Genomic DNA, 21,305 nt, shown 5'->3' with positions numbered 1-21,305 from the left:
GTTTAGTGTTTGTTTACGTTGCCATGTGGGATAAGCACAGGAAACGTATCGGTGTAATTCTTTACAGAAGGCCAGTCTACAGTTTAATATGTAATGGCAAAGCTTTGAAAAGTCCCTGCTTAACAATTCTAGGAAAGCCAAGCCACCTGGAAACCTCATGACTTCCTGAATCTAATTCCAGGCGGAGCTATCAGACTGTCTGACTAGCAGCTTTCATATAGGGGTGTAAACACTGAATGTCAGGCATGTTTGCCAGAGCCAGTGTTGAATCAGGCTTTAGCACTGTAATGCCTGCAGTGAACTCAAATGCACCGGCAAAGCCCTGATTATATTTTCTCCTTGTCTAACAGATTTATAGTACACTGAACTCCAAAAGGAAAGCTGGCACTGGCTGGACACATGAACAGGCCTCTGCCCACTCTACATAGTCTATTCTTGATGTTTTCAAATGCAGTCTGCACTTTCCTCCAACCAGATAATAACAGACGTTAGCTAAGGCTTGCAGTTTTGATAACCTGCAATTGTGATCTGAAAAGCGCACAGAGCAAACAAGGCAACAGAAAAACAAAGGTATGACACCGCCAAGGGAGAAACCAGAACAAAATCCCCTCTCATGTCACTGCGTGCTGTGTTGGCGGACCGTGACCTCATCCAAAGTTTACATGCAGCCGCCTCATGCTGCTTTGTTATCTTCAAAACTTGCAAACCAGCACATTCCATCCCCTAGTGGGAACAAAAAAATGTCAGCATGCAGATCCTGCTGCGCTGTGAGAAACACGAGAAGCAAATAAATAAATACTTCTCCAAGAGAGCAGCAGCACATTTCAGAAAGTAAAAAAAAAAAAAACACACATAAGCTGAAGGGCAAAGAATGTATATAGGTCAGTTGTGGACTCTGATTGTAGCTTTGCGTGTCTGCTTACTCAGCAGCCCTCATTGAGCTTAGCTCGCTTTCAGTCTTTTTTTAAACAGACCACAGGATAGTAAATAGCTACGAGGAGGATCACAGCCTTCACAGCTGATTGGTTTGATGCTCGCCTGACATAAACAGGAAGCCGGCTGTGCGAGTCAGAGAGGGGAACAAACAAAGACGGAAGAACTAGAGACAAGTAGAATGTGGTGGCAAGACAAAGAGAGAATGTGTAAAGTCTTTGTTTGTGCCATGTGACTCATGTGATTCAGTTCTCTGCATTGTCAGCAGACAGTGTGCAATGATAATAGTGATGAGGTGTGTTGATCAGTAGGGCAGGAGACTACAAAATGATGCCACTCTGCAATCATACACACACATTTAATTTATATTCTTTGTATCCAGTGTGTTAAACTGTAATAGTGTGAATGAGATCATGGAGCAACTTGAAACATCAGACTGCTGCTGTAAATTTAGAAACCAAGCTCCTGTGTTTATTTAAACCTTTTCAGAAAAAGGATTGCACCTCTAATTACACTTCTATTTCGATCGTGAGATGTGAAACTTCAATGTGATATCAGTTAATTTATATTTTTATCAGGTTGCACAACTTTTGTATTACGTAAGTGAAGCATACAGTCTCCATACAGACTAAAATGATTCCCTTTCCCTTTGGGTTAAACACACACACGAGTTCCCTTTTTACATCTGCTTATAAATGTGTGTATTTTCAGATTATGTCAAAAATATATACATGTTTACGAGAGTCCTTATCAGCTGTAATAAAGCAGGCAGGAGTAAATAGTATAATCTAATAATGATAGATTGTGTTCAATTCGGTTGTCTCATCTGAGAGCTAACCACTGTGAAGCTTGCCCTGCGTGCACAGCACTTGCTTGTTGAATGCTTCTCAGAGGGCTGTGACAGGGCAAAAGCACACTCACAGAGTGGAAATAATGAGTGACGTATCAGCCCTGCTACCCAAAGAGCTTTTAAAAAAAACACCCCCTCCTCCTCCCTTCCTCCCCTGTCAACCTACTGTCCCCATGCCTGGCTTTGAAGGTCAGATGGGAAAAGAGAGAGAACACCTCCGAATGACTGGTTCAAACAGGCCCTGGGAGGAAGGGGGTGGTGGTGTGTGGGGCGTGGCCTACTGAGCATGCCCAGTAAGGAGGAATGCCATGTGATGGCAACACAGTGAGCTCTCCCATCTGCTGATGCAGTGTGCACTTCTCGCCCCGGGCCCTTTTCCATCCAGTCTAGTGAGCAGCCAGATCAATTTACTGTGGAATGAACACAAAGTCAGTGGCTGACACACGCATATTCACACATTCTTTATGTACGGCAGCAGCAGCGACGCAGAGCCCTGCACTACAGCAGGCGGCCGCACAGACAGGCACGCATAGGAATTTACTCATGCATGCAAGAAAAATAGTAAGACGGGGGTTGAATCAAAGGGCTGATATATTATTTAAGGAAACTCCCTCTCTGCTCCAGCTAAAGTTTACAATGTTTTAACCCCGCTGTATGCAAAAAATCAGGAGCGTCGATATTCTGGCTACTTTCCTTCATCCAAATTCCTGTAACATACTGCTGACTCATCTGATCCACACAGGCAGAGGTGCCTTCATTTATCATCGGGGTGGATGGTGATGGCTATTGATGGCATTTTTAGGATGAATGGCACGGACTGACATTTTCATTGTTGAGCTGTGTGCTATTTCATCACCCCTGTTTCGCTAAAATGCCAGAACAAGAAGCATTATTTGTGGGGAATGCTATCATCTGTCTCCAGATACTCCACCCCCCCCTCTCTCTCTCTCTCACTCACACACACGAGACCACATGTATGTGTTTTCCCTCTTATGAACAACTGAGAAGCCCTGCCTTGTGTAGATGAGCAGGCGCTGACTAGGCACCCAGGATGGCACTCTTAACTACTGTGACAAAATGGTGTAGTGTGAAAAATGACATTTAAAGCATTGACGCTAAGGCATATTGTCAGGCTACTTAATCGCCTGTGTGCGACAAAGCAGGCGGACACACGCACGCACACACACCGCCGGGCTAGAGTAAAACTTGAAAATGCAAGCTGCTGGTGTGTTCGAGTAACCTCGAGAAATGTTAATTTCCTCAGCTGAATGCAAATCAAGGTGTGATTCGGTTCTATCTGTTCCTTTTTTACATTAGATGAATAATTGAAACATATTGTGGGGGGGACCTAATGTGTTCTTTTATTTGCAGAGTCACGCCTGTGCTTTCTGATATGCTAATGAGTCTCCCCTTGAGGAATTGAGCTGTGCTTTAAAAAATCAGCCCAGGCCTAATGGTGCATTGTCTGGAGGATGATCAAAAAGCGGCCGAGACGAGGATGAGATGTTCTCTGATGATCCACAGATGACACCGATAAGGAGGCACTTGAAGGAGTTTTCAGGTGTGACGAACACTGCGGCCGTTTCAGTCACAAACCCGCCCAGGAAAGCAATCAAATCTCATCTGCAGATTCGTCACTTAAACCCTCAATCAGATTTCTTTTGTGTGAGTGAAATGTCCTTCGCGGCTATGTCCTTCATCACCCTCCCCCTCTTTGACCCTCAACCCCAAACCATTACAGCCCACTCCAGACTGAACGCTGCAGCCTCTTTGCCACCCCACCCCTCTCTTCATCTTGCTTGAGGGTTTTCTAAATCGGGAACATCTGACATACTCGCCACTTACTCATATGTCTCTCCGCAACTCGCCATGACCCCGATCCACCCTCTTACATTGGAATATTGTACACACTGATCTTCCTATAATACTTTATAGCAGCTCCATGTTCAAACACAACCCGTGACCACATGTACATGCAAATAATGCCAACAAGAGACAGACAGCTGCAGTTCAAAGCTTAGCAACAGCTGTGTTCCATTGTCTAACAGGGAGCTGGCTGACATTTGAAGCCGGCGATGGCTGCCTTTAAACGCTTCTATTCTTTCTCTCGCCTTCCCTCTTATTTGCTCCCTCCATTCCATCCGTCCCTCTTTGTCCTCCACCGCCAAACACTTCTCATTCCTGCGATGTTTTTGGTAATGCTGAGGTCTGCCTAGACACCGCAGTGGCTCGGATTCTCACTGTAACCAGGGAAGCGTAGAATATGCTCCTTATTTGTCTCCCACAGGAGGCAGACACTCAATCCAACCTCTTCACTGTCAAAAAGGCATTGGAGATATACTTGGCAAGCTGTGTTTTTGCGTCCCCCCCCCACTTTCTTTACTCTCAGTGTGTGTATGTATGTTTCAAGCCCTTCATTTCCGAGAAAGGAGCCCAGGATTTATAAGTGCATGAGACGCCGCGAGCGACAGCTCCAGAGAAGGATGAGTGTTTCCTGCAAACAGTTGGGAGGGGAGAGAGGCGCTGCTGTGTGTGGGGTTGGACAGCTCCCATAGAAACACTATCCAGTAAGAGCATCATCAAGGGGAGGTGTGCTGTGTGTGTGTGTTGTGTGAGTGTGCATGGAGGGGGCGTCTTTCTGAGAAAAAGCCCATGAGGCCTGCAGACCTGTGATTGACAGTTACCTCTGCTGATTACTGCCCCTCAGGGACAGACTCTCGACGACAGCTGCTGCTTCAAACTCACTCTGAACTGTTGCTAACTTCAGGTTCAATAAATATGTCCAAAACTAAGTTGTCAGCTTAAGCATAGTATCCAAATCCTTCTCGCTTTCTTTGTTTCTCGGATCACTTTGCAGAAAAGAGAACTGCACGTTGCCTAACAATCCTGCTGAACTGACATGTATTTGCAAAGTAACCAAGCCCTTCATCGTCACTTTCTTTTTATCCTCCGCCTTCGGGTGCGGACGTGAGAAGTAACAGTGACCTCATGGTGAGTTGTGTAATAGCGTGGGGAGAGGCTTGAAAAGCGAGCCATGTGAGACAAATGAAAGTGCTGAAGTGCCGAAAAGAGAGCCAGTGTTTCTGGAGGCATGCAGATACAAAAAAAACCCCGGCAGAAGTCAGAGAGGACAGACAGGGTCCGGGCTCATCGGGGCTGAGTGGACAGTGCGTGGTAAAAGGCCAGATATGGAGGGGGGTTGGGGCGGGGTGTAAGGTTTAGAGGGAGGATCTATTCCAGTAGAGAGAAAGGTCACAGTGTAAGCTGATAAAGGCAGGAGGCAGAGCTTGGGGCTTCTTCCAGGCCAGCTAGTCAGCTGATGCCTGCAGCTGTGTTTGGAACATCAATATGAGCCTTGTTCAACCACCCCCCCCCCCCCCCCCCCCCTCTAAAACTCTCTTTCTCCCTCCCTCTCCTGCTCACTCGGCATCCCCTCTCACCACTCCCTCCCCCTCCTTCTCTCCCTTCACGCTGTTTCCTTTTTTCCAGCTCTGATTTATGAAAGTAGGGCATGTGCCCATAACTGCTGCATCAAGGCACATGGCTGAGCCTCCAGAGGCACTAAGGCTCTGTTTACATCAGCCCAGACAACTGCACCGCATTGCACAATTGCCACAGGCAAGCTCTGTTATATAAAGATGGGGCCACGTTGGCTTCATTGTTTTTGTTTTTTCTGGTTGCCCTGTCTCCAACTGTAATTCCTGAATTGCATAAATCTGGACGGACACGCTGTCCTCTGATTTTTGATGTCACTTAACGCAACCTTTAGCCGAGGACTGAATGGGTCAGCCTGAGCGTCAAATTTCACATTTCTCAGGCTGAAAATTCATCAAGCATATTTGGATAAAGCTGCTTGGGAACAGCTCCAGGAACTTCAATAGCTGTTTTGTTTTGTGAAGTTTGTTTTCAGCTATTTCACTCACTCTTGCGCAGGATTTCGGGGGCTTTGTGTCAGAGGTTTATTGTTGAGAAGTACTGGAGCATGAGAACATTATAACAAAGAGAGCGACAAATGCTGTGATTTCAGTGAGAGTCTAAGAGCATGCGTGTTTGTTTGGAGATGACAATCACTGTAGTCCTAAATGAAGCACCAAGGCACTGCATGATCAGTTTCCATGGCAACAAATCAGACTGCTCAGCCAGTGGAAGACAAAAAAATGTGTTTCTAATGAACAAAAGCATTTGAGCCAGAAGCCCGAGACAATACTGATATGACAGTAAAACTGCATAATCATGTTGTGAGTATGAGGAAGGAGTTGGAGGCAGATTTAAGGTTGGGTCAACATGATTCATGAGAGTATCTGTGTGAGTGAGCAGCTCAGAGGAGTAGGTGGTTACTAAAGAACATATCGGCCTCCTTTGTTTTTAGTCATTTCACACACAGGTGAGGTTTTGTGGGTGTAAGCTAAATTTGAAAGAATCCTAATGTCCAGCTATTATTAACTAATATAACTTCATGGAATACAGTCCACATTTTCACAGTGCAACCATGAAACCGAGTTCAGGAGTAAGTTTGGTGTTACCTTGCCTATCCATACGCTAAAGCAGTGCTGGCTCAACAACGGGCCATTCGCTGCAGCTCCATGCCTGAGCCTCCTGAACCACAAGGACACACGATCATTTACAGCTGAGAACTTTGGAGCTAGGACTGTTTCCGATACTTCTGCCTGCTTGTGAGTCATTACAGGCTGCATGCCCTCTGTGTAGTCATGTCTGAGGCAGAGTCAGTGCAGCCAGGCCTCTGCACACACAGCACTCCAATTTTCTGTTCTTAAAAGAAATTATTATCAGAGCTGCTGCTGTTTAGTATGGAGCACATCACTTACGTTGCTGGCATGGCTTATTTTGTTTGTGTGCCTTTTTCAGATACAAGAGCTGCTTTGTTATGCACCCAAGTATTAATATTCTCTGGCAGAAAGGCGCAGAGAGAGATGAAAAACATCTTACTTTTCAATCCGGAGCGCTAACCTAAATAAACGTTTTTTTTCTTCTTATATTTACCCTCAGAGATATTCTCTCCCCCCCATGCTTCCAGTCTTTGTTGCTTGCCGTCTTTGTAGAAGTCCTCGTAACCTCGGCGCTCCCTCCACCCACTCCCCCTCCGAATGCCTAGCTCCCGTCCTCCACTCTCTCATAACTCAGCTGTTACTTGGCAACATGGTCCCAGCTGGACCCAGCATCAGCCGTGTTGCCACAGCAACGGAACGCACACATGCAGACACGTAAACATGTTGGTTTTTTGGAAGCCAGCGCTAATATGCACAACAAAACCCACATTTGTATTCAGCTCTGACTCTGTGCTATAACATCCATCAAAGGAGCAACGTAGAGATTAATCAATGTGGGAATGATTGCCAATATAATCTCATGCACCTGCAGCATCTTTACACCGGCGTTCTGGGTAATAAAAAATAGAGAAAAATAAATGAGGAATTGTACACCATGATGTGATGGATTGCTGATTCTCCACAGTGTTTCCTCATTGGAGAATATCCATCTGGCCCCTCAATCCACCTCTTAATGTTTTCCGTTTTCCCCTCCTTTATTAGTCACGTCTTGCATCTCCATACATTTACAGCCAAGCTCCACTCACAGCCTTGAGTGTATGGATCTGGGAAACAAACCTCTTCTCCACGCTCTGGGTAACACTGCATCTGTCGTCATAGCAACCTGATCCATCATCTGCAGGGGGATCAATTGATTCATTATTAAGTGAGGTGCAGCCCTCCTTCTCTGCTTCCAGTTCATGTCTACTTACTCTGGCTTCAAGCATTCATTATTGACGTCTAAGCCTGCCCACTCACTAGGCTGAAGAATAGAGAGCTGTCAAGTCTCCCTAGTAGAAATATAATTTAAATTCTACAATTTCTCTGAAAAACAGTGTGATCAAAAGGCACAGGGCCACAGCGTGAGGCAGGTAGAAAATGTTCTTTATACAAGAAGTTCTCTTTATTCTGTCACACAACTTAACACAATCTAAATCAGATTGGATCACACCTTTTAAGAAGGATGAATACAGACAGCTAACCTCAAATCATCCAGAGGCCATTCCCACATGTGAAAGGAATTGTAAAAGAGGTGGAGGAATGAGGGCGTGAGGGTCTTTGTTGTACATAGACAAGATGAATGAGCATCAGCTGAAGCTTAAGAAAAAAGGGAGGGATAAATGTAACGCGACACACATAGCCTCTTCAAAACACTGCTTTCTGGGGCAGGGCATTTATAGCTGTGGGGGAAGACACGCTTTGATGATATCCCCTCTTGTTCCGATCTGTCCTCCATCGTGTGGCTGCACACCTAAGTAGAGCCTGGAGGCACTGGGATGGGTGGGGAGCTTCCAGTTTCTAGGAAGGAAAGCTGAGGGAAGAAGGGGGGAAAAGGAAGACAAATGTATATTATTGGAAAATGTGTGCTAAATGGATGATGTCAGCTACGACACTTTGACATTTTAATGTCATCTCTGAGGGAATTACATCATTAGCCCTCTTTCCTGGCCAGGCTCAATGCTGGGAAACCTCCTAATGGATGTCAACAAGCTGTCCCTCTGGAAGAATGGGAGGGGGTGTTGGTGGTGAGGGGGAAGGTGCTTTCACTGAGCTATGTGAGAGAGAGGTCTCACACTGAGCGTCGTCTGGACTAAAAGCCTACAGTGCATTTCTCTCCACAAGATTAACTCAATCTGTGTTGCCGTCCTTATCAGACAAAGTGCGATCATCTGCGAGCTCCACTCTCTACCAGCCCCCTGCCGCCGCTGACCTCAAATGACCCAACGTGTAACAACCTCGCAGTGGAGTTGTTTGTTAATTATTTCATGCATTTATAATTACAGGAGCGCATTGAGTTGGCAGATCGCAAGTCTCCACAACGATTGTGCTTCTTTCAATTTGAAAAGCTGTCAGTGGCAGCCACTGCAGCCGCCCAGAGATCAGATGCTGTATCCAATAATTGATTCACTAATCATCTACAAATCCATTATATTCAAATCAAGTCCAGGAATGTGGACTTTCTGGGTGAAACTAAATAGTAAAGAAGTTATCTGTCTGACTGACTCCCTCTATGCTGTGAAATAATTGATGGTGAGAAACATCTCAAGATAAGGATATATATATATATATATATATATATATATATATATATATATATATATATATATAAAATAATTTGAAAAAAGCCTTTTATATGCTAATGAAAGTGTACTAGTACTGTGGTTTAAAAACAAACATAACAAGTCGCTCATATTTTAGGCAATAATATCAAATCATCACAGTAGCTGCAAATAGATTCCAAACAAACACAGAGGGAGATCAAGGCTTTAGCGTAAAATAGGTCAGATGGGGGATATTGATGTAGCTCAGATGAATCTGAAAGCAAACTGGGGATATGTTACTGTGAGCTCACGTGGCACCATGCTGACATAAATCAACAGTGTGTGCAGAGGGCTGAAATATAAGAAGTAAAATGGGAAAGAAAATGTTCCAATCAAATCCATGTAAGGTGATCAGACATGATAATAGAATAACCACTGGTTTCTTCAGCCGCTACCTTAGTCTTATTTTGATAGTGAATTCAGCTGCCTGGTGGATCATCTCAGCCTTGAAGAGGATTTGGTGGCGAGTGAAAAGCTGAAGGCTATGAAATAGCGGCGTGGCTTGGCAGCTTAGGTTCACTGAACAATTCCAAGGCTCACCGGTATTTCAAATGGATTGGGAGCAGAGGAAAATCATATTTCCAGAAGGACACGCATAGAGCTAGCGTGAGAATCAGATGTTGCGTACGACGTGGATCTATTCTAATGTCACCCTCTTGAGGACTTTCATTTGCGAGTCAAAGCCCGACCCGCCATTATTATCACACTGACTATGAGCCTGTAATCTCCCTCCCCCAGTTCATAGAGAAAAGCAGATTTGATGTGACAAATCCAGGGCCCCAGATGACAAATAAGTCTGGAATTTGCTGTGATAAGTACCACTCACTTGATGGTGCGGCTCCCTCATAGACTGGAAATGTGGGGATATCTGTTTCACTCCACTTTCTGCATTTTGCTCTCTCTCGCTTTGAGACGTGACCCAGGAAAACCCGCAACTGACCAGACTCATGATCAGATTGATTTTTTAAATATTTTTCTTCCTCTATGACAGCTTTTAACTTTCATGCAGAACATTATATACTATGCCTTTAATGTAAGAAGAGAGCCGTCACTTTTCACACCCTACAAAAGCAGCCAGTGCTTCCTGTCCCTCAAGTTAAGAAGTCACTGTACTGTCATCTCTACGCATGCACACACACACATTTATATGCAAACTGAACATGGTTACATAAACAACAGAAAATGTAAAATCGTTCTGCATGCACAGGCTGTCATAAAAATAGTGTGCGTAAATGAATAACATTAAACGAGTGGGGCAGATAAGCTACCCCCTTATGTGCTCGCCTCAGATTCAAATTTAGCTTTGCGTAGGGAATTGATGAGACACAGAGCTCAAAGCCAAAGTCTTCAAAGACCATGGTTACACAAGATGCAAGGCGTCAAACCCACTTTGTTGTTCTTGGGTGAACGAGTGGGTTGTAGCTGCCGAGCTGCACAGGGTGATACAGCAACAGAGTTCTGCAAGCCCAAGAAAAGATGATAAAATACAAAAGTTACACCAAGGTTACATTGTATGTAAAGGAGAGCAAAAGCGATCTTTTTTTGTTTTTAGATGATTGTAGTTGTGGGAGTTGGGGTTGCTCTATCATGTTTCAAGGTTAAGCTCCCCTTTATCGCTGCCATAAAACATAGCAGGTGTGGGAGAAAGAAAAGAGCAGGAGTGCCAAGGGAGAGTGAGAAGAGAACGACGTGGAGCGATAACAAGAGAAATAAAGAGCTGATGCTGTAATAGTATAGTATAATAGTGCAAGTGAACAGTTTCATCACACTCAAAGCAATGCGTGCTTAAGGAAGGGGAGCTTTAAATGAAAAGTTTAATTTTTTTTTGGAAAATACAATTATTCGCTTTCTTGCTGAGAGTTAGATGAGAAGATCGATACCACTCTCATGTCAGAGAGTGGTATCAATCTTATCATCTAATTCTAAGCAAGAAGGTCAATATGCATATTTCCAAAAAAAGATTACTATGTGGAAACAAGTTTGAGATGAATATGACTATTGTCCTGTCCTGCAACTGGAGGACTGGTTTCCAGTTTCCAAGCTTTGCTCCTCCTGAGAAACCATTTGAATCCCCACCAGCCCCAGGCTCGTCTTGTAACCCTAACCCAGTCGTGTTGTGAAAGAGCATTTCACATTACCACATTGTTATTAATATTGCATTCTTAATGGCAGGATGCAGCAGCAAACTATTTGTCTTGGTAACACTAAGAGCACTAAGCGGAAGTAGAGGATTGCTACATTCTTTCGGAGGCCCCACATTCCCCAGAGCAACACAGATGGTTTGTTGTAGCTCTTACAGTTGCTCCTCTGCTAACCCCCCCCCCCCATCCCTCCCTGCACCCCCTCCAGCATCCAGCTTCCTGTGCAGCAGCATGGCCGCTCAACCCTTCCTTTCCCTTCCCTGCACTGAGCTCGGTCAAGCTCCAGCTCCCTGTACCCCGCCGCTCCAAATACATTATTTACACTCTCCTCCCCTCCCTTCAGCTCAGCTCAAAAGAATCAGGGCAGAGGGAAATAACACCACTGTATAACCCCCCCTCCCCCTCCCCCCGTACACTGACACACACATTGCATACACAAACTCAACCCTCCCTCCACCAGCACCACCCCACCTGCTCGCTCTTTTCTCACTCTGCGGGATGAAAATACAGCGCAGGACTGGGCTGCGACAAAGGGAAACTCTGTGAGGCCCCAGCCCTCCCATTAATCCCCTCTGACATGCCTCCCGAGGGCAGGGATTTGCTACAAGTCAATGCAGGAGACCTACAGTATGCAAAACAAGCCTGTCTGACTCTCATGATTTTCAAAGCCATTGCACTGCCAGTAAGACAGGAAGGCAGATCAGAGAGAGAGAGAGAGAGGGGGGAAAAAAATAACTGCACACAGTCTGCTTAGTTAACCCTTTCCCCACCCTCCTGTTCAGTGTACGTGTCACTTCCCTCTTCTAGTTTCACTCCACGCCTAGATTGCACAGATAATGCTGATGACAGATGACAGGATGAGAACTGATGCTGAGCGATATTTTTTTTTCTCTCTCCCATGCGGCCCTGCTGCTGTTATCCTCTTTGTCTCCCTTCATGACAAATTCAGCTTCAAGATGGGCTTGTTATACCAGACCAAAATATGAAAACCACCCAACGTAAACAGGAATTCAAAGGCCACGTGATGCACTTACTTCTCTCGGGAAGAGGAGTGCTATTGAATTTCCACCTTATCAGGGATCTAGTAATGAGGAGATAGGTGGAGGCTGGTGGTGCAGGATGACATTAGAGAGTGTTGGAGGGTGGGCTGTCCACACCCTGCAGCTCCCACTCACTGGGAATGTAAACAACAGAGCTGAATAGACAGGCTGGGTTTAGTAATGGAGGAGGGAAGAAACCTGCATGGAGGAAGGGCAGCAGCAGAAGTAAAATTACCACAGGGAGAGCAGCAGAGAAATGGAAAAATAGTTGACAGTAAGACATTGCCCCACAGAGGAAGAGAAATCCGCCAGGATTTGTAGCCTGCTTTAGATTCACGTGATTGGCTTCACTGCTGCCTCCCCTCCCACTTCCCCCCCCCCCCCTCTCTTTTTTTCCACCCATCCTCAGACCTTTTGAGATGGAAAAATGGGTCATCTGTGTGGAAGTTAATACTCTAAGCACGTACAGTGCTGCTTTATTTTAAGGACGTGCCTTGGAAATTTTTCTTCCTCTTTCCCTCGCTGGTGAATGACACAGAGGAGGCGCTGGGTAATTAATATACTGTGTTGTTGCCGTGCACACAACTAGCAGTGCAAAAGAGAGCAGCAGTCTTTATTATAGCTGCTAGCACAGCCTGGACGTGTCTCATATTTCTCAGCCTGCCCTCTCCATGGCAACGTACAGTAGGCTGCAGACTCTGGCACCACAGCCATGACATCAGCAACAGGGCACAGACAGTGCGACTCTGAGCATCATCAGGCTGGTGGGAAAACATGTTCCAAAACACAGACGCAGTAGGACATCCAAGCCTCTGTGGACACCTCCACATAACAGTCAGTGATCAGCAGGCAGCAAATACCTCCCTGGGAGGTTACTGCTCAGAGGTTAACACTCTCCAACGCAGACCAATGCAGCATTATGTGCTGCTTTGCAGAGCTAAGTGAAGCTACCATAGCAACCACATACAACAGAGTTATTTCTGGCTGCCTTAAACTTCCAAACACGGCTGCTCCTACATTACCAGACATCTCCACCAGCCAGATACCCAATCTGTGTTTCTACGGCACTCACTATACAGAGCAGTAATCAAGCTTTGACATTCAAACTCAAAAACTGGAATAACACAGCAAAGGTAATTACTGCTGTGGTTAATTTGTTGACAGGATTTTCAGTAATGAGTTGTGGAGCTCAAGTGATTATAATATTCCAAATACAACATTTGACATACGATCAGCATCCATGCAAACAAATTACAATGGCAGTCAGAGTGCTCTGGTCTGCTCCATGCCTTATCCTGGGATTTTACCTTTAATAACAGGTTATTTCCTGTGTCTGTAATGAAGGAACCCGCTGCATCCATCATTGTGAGCACATTAGAAAAAAAGGATTACAACCTGTAAAAAACACCACTCCCAAGCACATGGTCTCTGTGCTGCAGGCACAGCAATTGTTATTGCTGTCAATGGGAACTGTTATGCTCTCAGCTCTCTCCATTCAGTTGTCCTTCAGTGAAACAGCATAGAAGTCTGCACACACTGCCTGGAGCAACAGTCCCCCCTACTGCACAGGAAGAGGGAGTTTCTTTTATTTCCCTTTTTCTTCCCCCGTCTGCTTCATCAGATATGATGAGCTGACTCATAACCCATTCACATACTCAAATAGAGCAGGGATGCAATTAAAAAAAATTACAGCAACAACAACATTGATTACTAATTTCTACCTCAGGATTGAGGACACAGAGCAAACAAAAGATTTGCTGTATCATACTAAAATAAAAACTGTGTCTTGTCAGTGTTTCACTTGGTTTACTTAATGGATTACTTTCAGAGCAGGCAGTACTGGTCTGGTATCCTCCAGTGACCCCTCAGCTCTGGCCAGTCGGCGGGGGCCACAGTACACAACCAGCAGCTGAGTGTTTATTTGCAGGAGAAGCAGGCCAGTGGTGGATGTGTGCAGGGGTCTGAACCTGTTCATATCCCCAGCAGCAGATCTCAGCCTGACTTCCAACAGTTTTTTTTCCTTCTCCTTTGCCTCCCCAAAGGACAGATTAACAAGTAATTTCTTCTGCACATACACTCAGCGCCAGATGACTCTACAGACTTCACCTTTTCCATCAAATGGCAAAATAACAAGAGCGCTGAGGACTGCAGAGTGAGCACATGTTCATGGAAAATGGAACACCGTCCACCATTTACTCTTCACTCGACATTTCTGGGCTGCCGTTCAATTTTCATTTTTCATTCCTAATGTAGAAAAACTATTTTCCCCTGCTCTCGTTTCCTGGCAACCTCCAGGCATGGTCTGCTCTGGCCAAAGCACTTAGAAAAACAGCTGCAGACAGGGATACAAATAATTACAGCTCTATTTGTCTTCCAAGAGACACACTTTTAACAAGACCTACTCCCTTCCCCTACGAGCTGCTCCACTTTCACTCTCCTGCACACATAATAAAGCCATTCACAATAAAGACACTGGCTCAATGTTCTCACACAAGCTTATGTTTCACAATGCTGGTTGGAAACAAATACTGTACTCTTAAGATGGCAAGTCAACTGTTCTGGAAGGGTCTATTTTGTAACCAACTTTGAGGATTCATCAACATATTTAAGGTCAAGTGTATATTTGACATACCTAGCTGTATGGACTGAGCAATATATAGTACCATGAGATTGTATTTCATTACCTTCCATGTTCCTTAAACGTTTTCTGGTACAAATCTTTTTTCTGTGGTATTTTTAAATCATAAAAGGGGTTTTTATCCTTGATTTCGGCATGTAACACTATTTAGCAAAATGACTCAGCTTCCCAAAAAGATAAAAACTGCCCACGCTCCACATTTCAAAACTGTAAATGCTTTTTTCCTGTGCATTGCTACTGCCATCTACTGGAGAATGGAAACTCAGAAACTAAGTGTTTTCATATTTTATTGTAGGATTTTACAGACAAAAATATGTCCAGCTATGAAAGACGAATATAAAAATAACATTTAACTGACATTGCAAAAACAATATTCCACAAACTAGTGTAGGCACTTACAAACACTTCACATGTACATCAACTGTACAGCAATATGTAACAAATAGTTTACATACCTTGTTTTTTTATTTAGTGCATAACACAGCAAAGGCCCCCAAAACATAGAATATAATTAACTTTGAGGGAAATAGAATAAACAGACTGCTAGAAAACATGAGATCTGGTAGGAACAAGATTAGAAAGATGGAATGCGTTTGACATCTCAAGAAACGTATCCCCGAGGACGTTCTTTAACCTCAGAGTGCCATGCTAGAGGGGGATCATTGTCACCTGAGCTCTGTCGTATCAGGCTCACAGCTGCAGTCACACGTACTAAACAGTGCACACAGATCAGTGTCTGAAATAGTCAGACAATCCGAGTAATAGCAGATTTCCATCTCACCCGCAATCACACACATTCATTCTGCGTCATCTTCTGTTAAAGACCGCTGAAAAACAGAAAATATATCTTTTAAAAAGTGTACAGCACAAATTTAGAACAGCTAAAGTGTGTAAATCTTTCTTACATTACGAGGGAACTTAACAACCAGTTGTTTTTAATGTTAACATTTCTGTCTTAGAGGTGAAATAGCCAAGAGCTACTGAAACATTGCTCTCAGCTTTGGATAATTCTAAGATTGATCTTGCACCCTTTCTTGTCCCAGAGACCACAAATAGCAAATGGGGGGTTTATTAAGGATGCTCTGCAACAACTACACAAAACACACACTCTGCAATTTTAATGGGGGATGCAGGAAATCCTCACCTAGCAGATTTTCCTCTCACACAATTTCATTCGACGTCATCTTCTGATAAAGGGTGAGAGTTGATGATTCGCTGAAAAACAAAATAACATCCGTTTGAGGTTATGCTAAAAAAAAAAAAAAAAAAAATGTATAGCACTTATTACAGAACAGCTAAACTTGTGTAAAACTCTCTCACATTACATAGACAATTAAACAGTTATTTGTAATGTCAGCATTTCTGTCTTAGAGGTGAAATAGCCAAGAACTACTGACACATTGCTCTTAGCTTTGGATAATTCTAAGATTGATCTTGCACCCTTTCTTGTCCCAGAGACCACAAATGGCAACTGGGGGGTTTATTAAAGATGCTCTGCAAAAAAAAGGCACACTGAATTCTTAATGGGGGATGCAGGAAATCCTAACCTGGCTGATGGTGGGCAGTTTGGTGAGCAACATTTGGAAGACTGGAGGCGGCAGTGTCTGCTGGAGCACCTGAAGCAGCTGCTGAGGTTGACCACATACTGCAATCGCATTAGTTAGGTGGTCCACACCTTTCTCAAAGTCACCTGGAATTGGGTAAAAAGATTAGAAATGAGAAAGTGGGTCAGCAATTTACGAACAGAGGCGCAGGTTAGTAAAAGATGGCTTAAATGTTTGGCAACAATTGACTTGCTTATTGAAAACTTTGTACAAATAAATTATAAAAAGGAGTTTTAGTAGAAGTGCTAAAGCACATAAAGACATAAGTGCAGCACAGGTTGTGTACTTGAATGATTTACCAGTGTATCATTTGTTACAGTTGGTTACATTGTTCTCCAAGCTTTCTTTGATCTGTCTTGTACTGTCTATCGTGCACATACGCTCACATGTTTTATGTATGAATAAACGGTGAACAGACACGAGGCTCACCTTGTGACAGGAGCTCCTCTCCCAGCTGGATTTCCTCCAAAAAGAATTTCTGAACAGCTTCCGCGTCCTTCAAGTCAGGTAGCTTCAAAGGAAAAATATGTCAGAAATGCACATTTAGGCCCCAGACACAAATATCTGAAATTGGGGTTTTCCCACGTGTCCTACCCTTGCCAGTCCAGACTTGTCACTAGAAAGATTTTGCTTTCTTCTACCTGCGAGACAAAAGTGGCTTTAGACTGTGCTGGGTGTTTAGTTTGCTGTTGTAACGTTACAAATTAACAAACACGTGGTTCCAAGATTAGCTAGCTACCGCGTATTTCCTCCACGAGTTATCTAGCTATAATGCGACGTAACTGAGAAACAAATGTTAATATCTTCTACGCTGTGAGTAACTGGGGGGAAATGAGAACATAGCGCTATTATGAATACTTTCTTGATAAAGTGTCCTTGCGGCTCGTTTGCCACATGGAAGCTAACGTGCTATAAGTTGCCTGTTGAGCTAACTTCCTCTGCTCTTTCCAGCTCAAACACTTACGTTCACGTAGCTTTTCCTTGAAGCGAGGGTCACTCCGTCGCTTTCTGTCAAAATAAATACAGTATGCGACGAAAAGGGCTCCACACACCCCGACAACTACCGCGCTCGTCCGACCGCTCATCATATCTGAAAACTATTCAAAGCCACGCAACACACACACTAGCTGGCCAGCAGCTAGCACGCTGCTACGGAAGTGCGTAAATCGTGACGCATCAATAGTTCAATCGAGTTTAAGAAAAAAAAACATTTAAATACCAAACCGTAAAATCTCGGTTATAAGTTAAAGTACTTTACTCGAAAAAACACACAATAAAACAAAAGTATTACCAGTAAAATGCACTTTTAAGCATCAAAAGCAAAAATAGTTATAGTGCATAAAATGTGTAAGCTGCATTTTAATGTTATAGTTCGTCAAGGTGGACGAAGGTCATTTTAACCACTTTTAGTTATGAAGTCCATTTTGTATAGTTGGGTAGTAGCATCATATTTTAGAAGCTTGTCATTCATGTCAGTAATTTATTTTTACTGAAGTAAAATGTTAGACCACGAGAAATATTCAGGTGAAGTATCTGAAAATTGCACTTAAGTATGGTACTTGAGTACATTTTACTTTCCACAGCAAGAGACACTGAATACTTCACAAACTATGGCATTTATTTCAAACAGAGGCTTCTGCTTTGCTTACATTTTTACAATAAATTACACAATGACCATCATCAGATGAGCCTAATAAATACTATTGAGCATTTTTCAATAAGCTCTATTACTTTCTCTTAATCTATTATCCAGACTATTTTCCATATACAGGTTCATACAGCTGTAGCTTCAGGCCATGTACAGGTTGGAAAATAGTTCAGCCGCATGATAAAACCACCATTCTTCCCTTACAAGCACAAGCTATAGAAAAACAAAACAATACAAACTAAAGCAAAACATAAAATAAAAAAGCAAAGTATTGAAACTGATGAAAATAAGCCGAAAACAACAAATGAACTAAAAAAAAAAAAATGTTCCTACAAGAGAACAAGAATGAGGACAAAGGGGAGAACAAACATGCTGTAACCCTCAGTATTTACACTCAAACTACAGTTAAAACCGTAAAACTGTCTGTACAGAAAGGTACACGTTATTAACAGTGCAAGATATTAAATAGCTTGACTCAAAACACGTCTCAATATACAAATGTATAACAAAAGCATACAATTACATACAAGTGCCAAACAAAATGTAACTTCAGGTTATCATACAGTAGGGGGTTTATACAAAGGAAACACAGGAGATGTCTTCAGAAATGTATACACATACGTCACTTTATGATATAAATGCACATTTACAATATCTTTACCTTTGATCTGGTCATAGTACAGGAAACAGAACCAAATATGTTTAGGTAGGGATGAGTATGAGAGGAAGCTGGCATGTCATTTTTGATGATGAGTAAAATTAGTAAGATGCAAAAAGAGTATGCGTTGCTTTATTTAATGAAGCAAAAATATACTTAATTACATAACTTCATGTTTGTTTGAATTACTGCAAAATGTGGGATTCAGCTTTATTAATGTGTTCTGCAGTACTAAGTACATGCTGCAAATACCTCCTATGGCTGCCTTCGCTGAAACTTGATCCAGTTGCAAATCGTCAGTGAAGATGATGGGACCGGGAGGGATTATATGGGTGATGGAAACATAATCAAATAAAGCAGATGGGCTTTTAAAAGGCGGATGATCTGGAGTAATGTGACCACTGGATTCACCACCTCCATCATTGCACATTTTATACTGCCAAACAAAATAGTTACACCCAAGCTGGATGAGTATTCAGTAGTAGATTACAGGCGATCCAGTATAGGAGTTCTGTTCATAGACTGTATAAAAGACGTGGACATAGCCACTGGGTCTGAAAAGTTAGGCCACTGTGGAAGCGCCTTAAACCTGTATTCTTGAAGTCTATGATAAAATGACCCTACTTCTCACTTGATTTATTATTAATTATGGTCCCATTTACAGTAAAGTGTCTACCTTGTGATTGACTAGTCCCTACCACGGCGACCTGTCAATCAGGATAGAGGCTTAGCAATGCCTATAGATGGCACTGTGTACATTTAAATAGGTATGAAATAGTTTTTTGGGCGTGTTTTCGTCTTAGAACTTTGACCCTCTCAGTTTGTTTTTGTTTTCAGTTCATGAAGGTGAAGTTTGTAACATTTTGGTCACCTAAAAGTCTTGTTCAGCGTTCGGTTGGACTAAAAGACACTAACGAGTCAGCTGTTCATTTTTTACATTTGGTTTTCGCTAGCCAAGATTAGCATCCCAATTAATATCACAGTTAGCGTGGATTATAGCTATTTATTTTAATTCCACCCACTTGTCCAAATATGGTCACTTCTGGCTCCAAAAAACCAAGATGGGATGGCCAAAAAGCCAAATTCGAGGCTTCAAAACAGTAGTTCACAAACCAACGAGTGACGTCACGGTGGCTACGTCTACTTCTTTTATACAGTGTATGGTTCTGCTTTTACAATTATACTTTTTAAATAGTACCATACGCTGATAAAAAACATTATCTGTCAGACTCAGCCCTTCACTGCCTGCTCACTCATACAGCATTCTTCAGTCTTTTGTAGGGGACACATTATTCCAGCTGACCCTCTGATTTGAGAAGAGGATCTGGAAAAAAAAGTGCTGTCCTTTCTCAAAGTGCCCCATGGAAAAGAACAAAAAGGCACTACAGTATCATTCCATTTTCATCCACTGAGGCTGTCAGTGGACCTATGATGGTCTGAAACCCTATCCATCAACACCTACATGACTCAATGCAAACATGTACAGGACCGCATGCCTGTATGTGAGAAGAGCATCGTCAACCACTTGAGGTTTAACCACACAAAGGCCTTTTTTAGTAAGGGTGGACAGAGAAATGTGGCAAAGTTACATTTCATACGCTCTTAATGCCAATGTGGCAGTGTTCCTCTGAATTCCCCACAATAACATGGCAAGCACAGGCTGTGTACCGTGTTGAGCTATGAGGACAGAGCACAGTGGGGTCTTCACTGGAAATCATCCCTTACCAATACAACTTTATCAAACGGAAACAATTATTGCTTGCAAAAACAATTGTTACAATTGTTCAATTAAGAAGAGCGCAAAAGACAATTTCGTATTTTTTTTTGTTGACAAATTTGATCCCCCTACACAATCTTCATAAAAGTGCACTTAAGTGCAATTAGCTTGAAAGGAAACAGTTGTCAATAGAAAATAGTGCTTGTTTCTTTTTTTTTGTTGTTGTCTCTGGTCTGGTTTTTGTGCCCCAGTAGTTACAGTATGTAGGTTGACTTGTCTGTCCTGTTGGAAGGGAATGGGGCGGTGACCCCGGGGTGCTGGTTAAGTGCTTAGTGCGGTGGCTTTTTGCTTATTCGTCCTGTCACCTGCACTCCACTGATACCCCAGAGTTCTGAGAAGAGGAGGATGAGGATGACACCGGCGGGTCAGCCAGAGTCAGCATGACTGCCGCAGTCAATGAGCTGGAGGACGGGGAGGAGGAGGAGGAGGATGAAGATGAAGCAGCCACCGTGCCTGCAGAACAGAAAGGAGATTTGGTTATGGTCAGGTTAGAGGCATGCATGGTTTAATGTTGCATGCAGATCTTTACACACAAACTTAAAGCGTAACTCTCGCCAAAATGCAACCTAGGGTCTTTTTGTGAATGTAACCGAGTCAAACTTTCATTTAAAAGGATATTTAGGACTGAAGCGCCACTTTTAAGATGTACCGTATTTTAGTTTTTCGGTCAAATGGCCTTTTGAATGGGAGTAATAGGGGCACTTTTATGCTAGCCTCAAAATAGCTATTTTTAAAACACTAAGAAGGCTCGACACAACATGAAACTTTGCTCGAAGTATCACCAGGGTCTCTACACCTTAACTACACCGGTGCACAAGGCATATACTAAATCTGTGGCTACTTGTTTTGATATCGACTCGTTTTGACTG

General features: G+C 43.2%; 2 protein-coding genes, 1 long non-coding RNA gene and 2 other non-coding genes across 8 annotated transcripts in view; all 5 read right to left on the bottom strand.

Annotated features, from left to right (window-relative positions):
• Positions 1–7,710: 7,710 nt before the first annotated feature.
• LOC144532556 (uncharacterized) lies at positions 7,711–13,674 on the bottom strand. The gene is made up of 3 exons (XR_013503360.1): positions 13,419–13,674; positions 10,320–10,388; positions 7,711–8,140 (listed from the first exon to the last, which is right to left on the bottom strand). It is a non-coding gene; the product is annotated as an uncharacterized LOC144532556 (long non-coding RNA).
• A 1,345-nt stretch (positions 13,675–15,019) lies between these two features.
• Positions 15,020–17,519, bottom strand: tomm20a (translocase of outer mitochondrial membrane 20). Its single transcript, XM_078273583.1, has 6 exons — positions 17,318–17,519; positions 16,948–16,994; positions 16,783–16,864; positions 16,297–16,439; positions 15,894–15,964; positions 15,020–15,576 (listed from the first exon to the last, which is right to left on the bottom strand). Exons 1-5 carry the CDS (start codon positions 17,439–17,441, stop codon positions 15,920–15,922), a joined length of 441 nt encoding a protein of 146 aa, XP_078129709.1. The 5' UTR covers positions 17,442–17,519; the 3' UTR covers positions 15,020–15,576; positions 15,894–15,919.
• LOC144532939 (small nucleolar RNA SNORA14) lies at positions 15,698–15,832 on the bottom strand. Its single transcript, XR_013503391.1, has one exon. It is a non-coding gene; the product is annotated as a small nucleolar RNA SNORA14 (small nucleolar RNA).
• Positions 16,110–16,244, bottom strand: LOC144532938 (small nucleolar RNA SNORA14). Its single transcript, XR_013503390.1, has one exon. It is a non-coding gene; the product is annotated as a small nucleolar RNA SNORA14 (small nucleolar RNA).
• Positions 17,520–17,950: 431 nt separating the features above from the next.
• Positions 17,951–21,305, bottom strand: part of arid4b (AT-rich interaction domain 4B) — a 43,883-nt gene continuing 40,528 nt past the window's right edge. For all 4 annotated transcript variants that reach the window (XM_078272437.1, XM_078272438.1, XM_078272439.1 and 1 more), the window contains one exon: positions 17,951–20,889. In XM_078272437.1, coding sequence (XP_078128563.1) covers positions 20,738–20,889 — 152 coding nt within the window. In that variant the 3' untranslated portion in view covers positions 17,951–20,737. The remainder of the gene's footprint in view (positions 20,890–21,305) is intronic.

The sequence above is a fragment of the Sander vitreus genome, chromosome 17, assembly GCF_031162955.1.
Source record: "Sander vitreus isolate 19-12246 chromosome 17, sanVit1, whole genome shotgun sequence".
Taxonomy (NCBI): Eukaryota; Metazoa; Chordata; class Actinopteri; order Perciformes; family Percidae; genus Sander; species Sander vitreus.
Note: the sequence above shows the minus strand (reverse complement) of the source record. Positions and strands in the feature narration are given on the sequence as shown.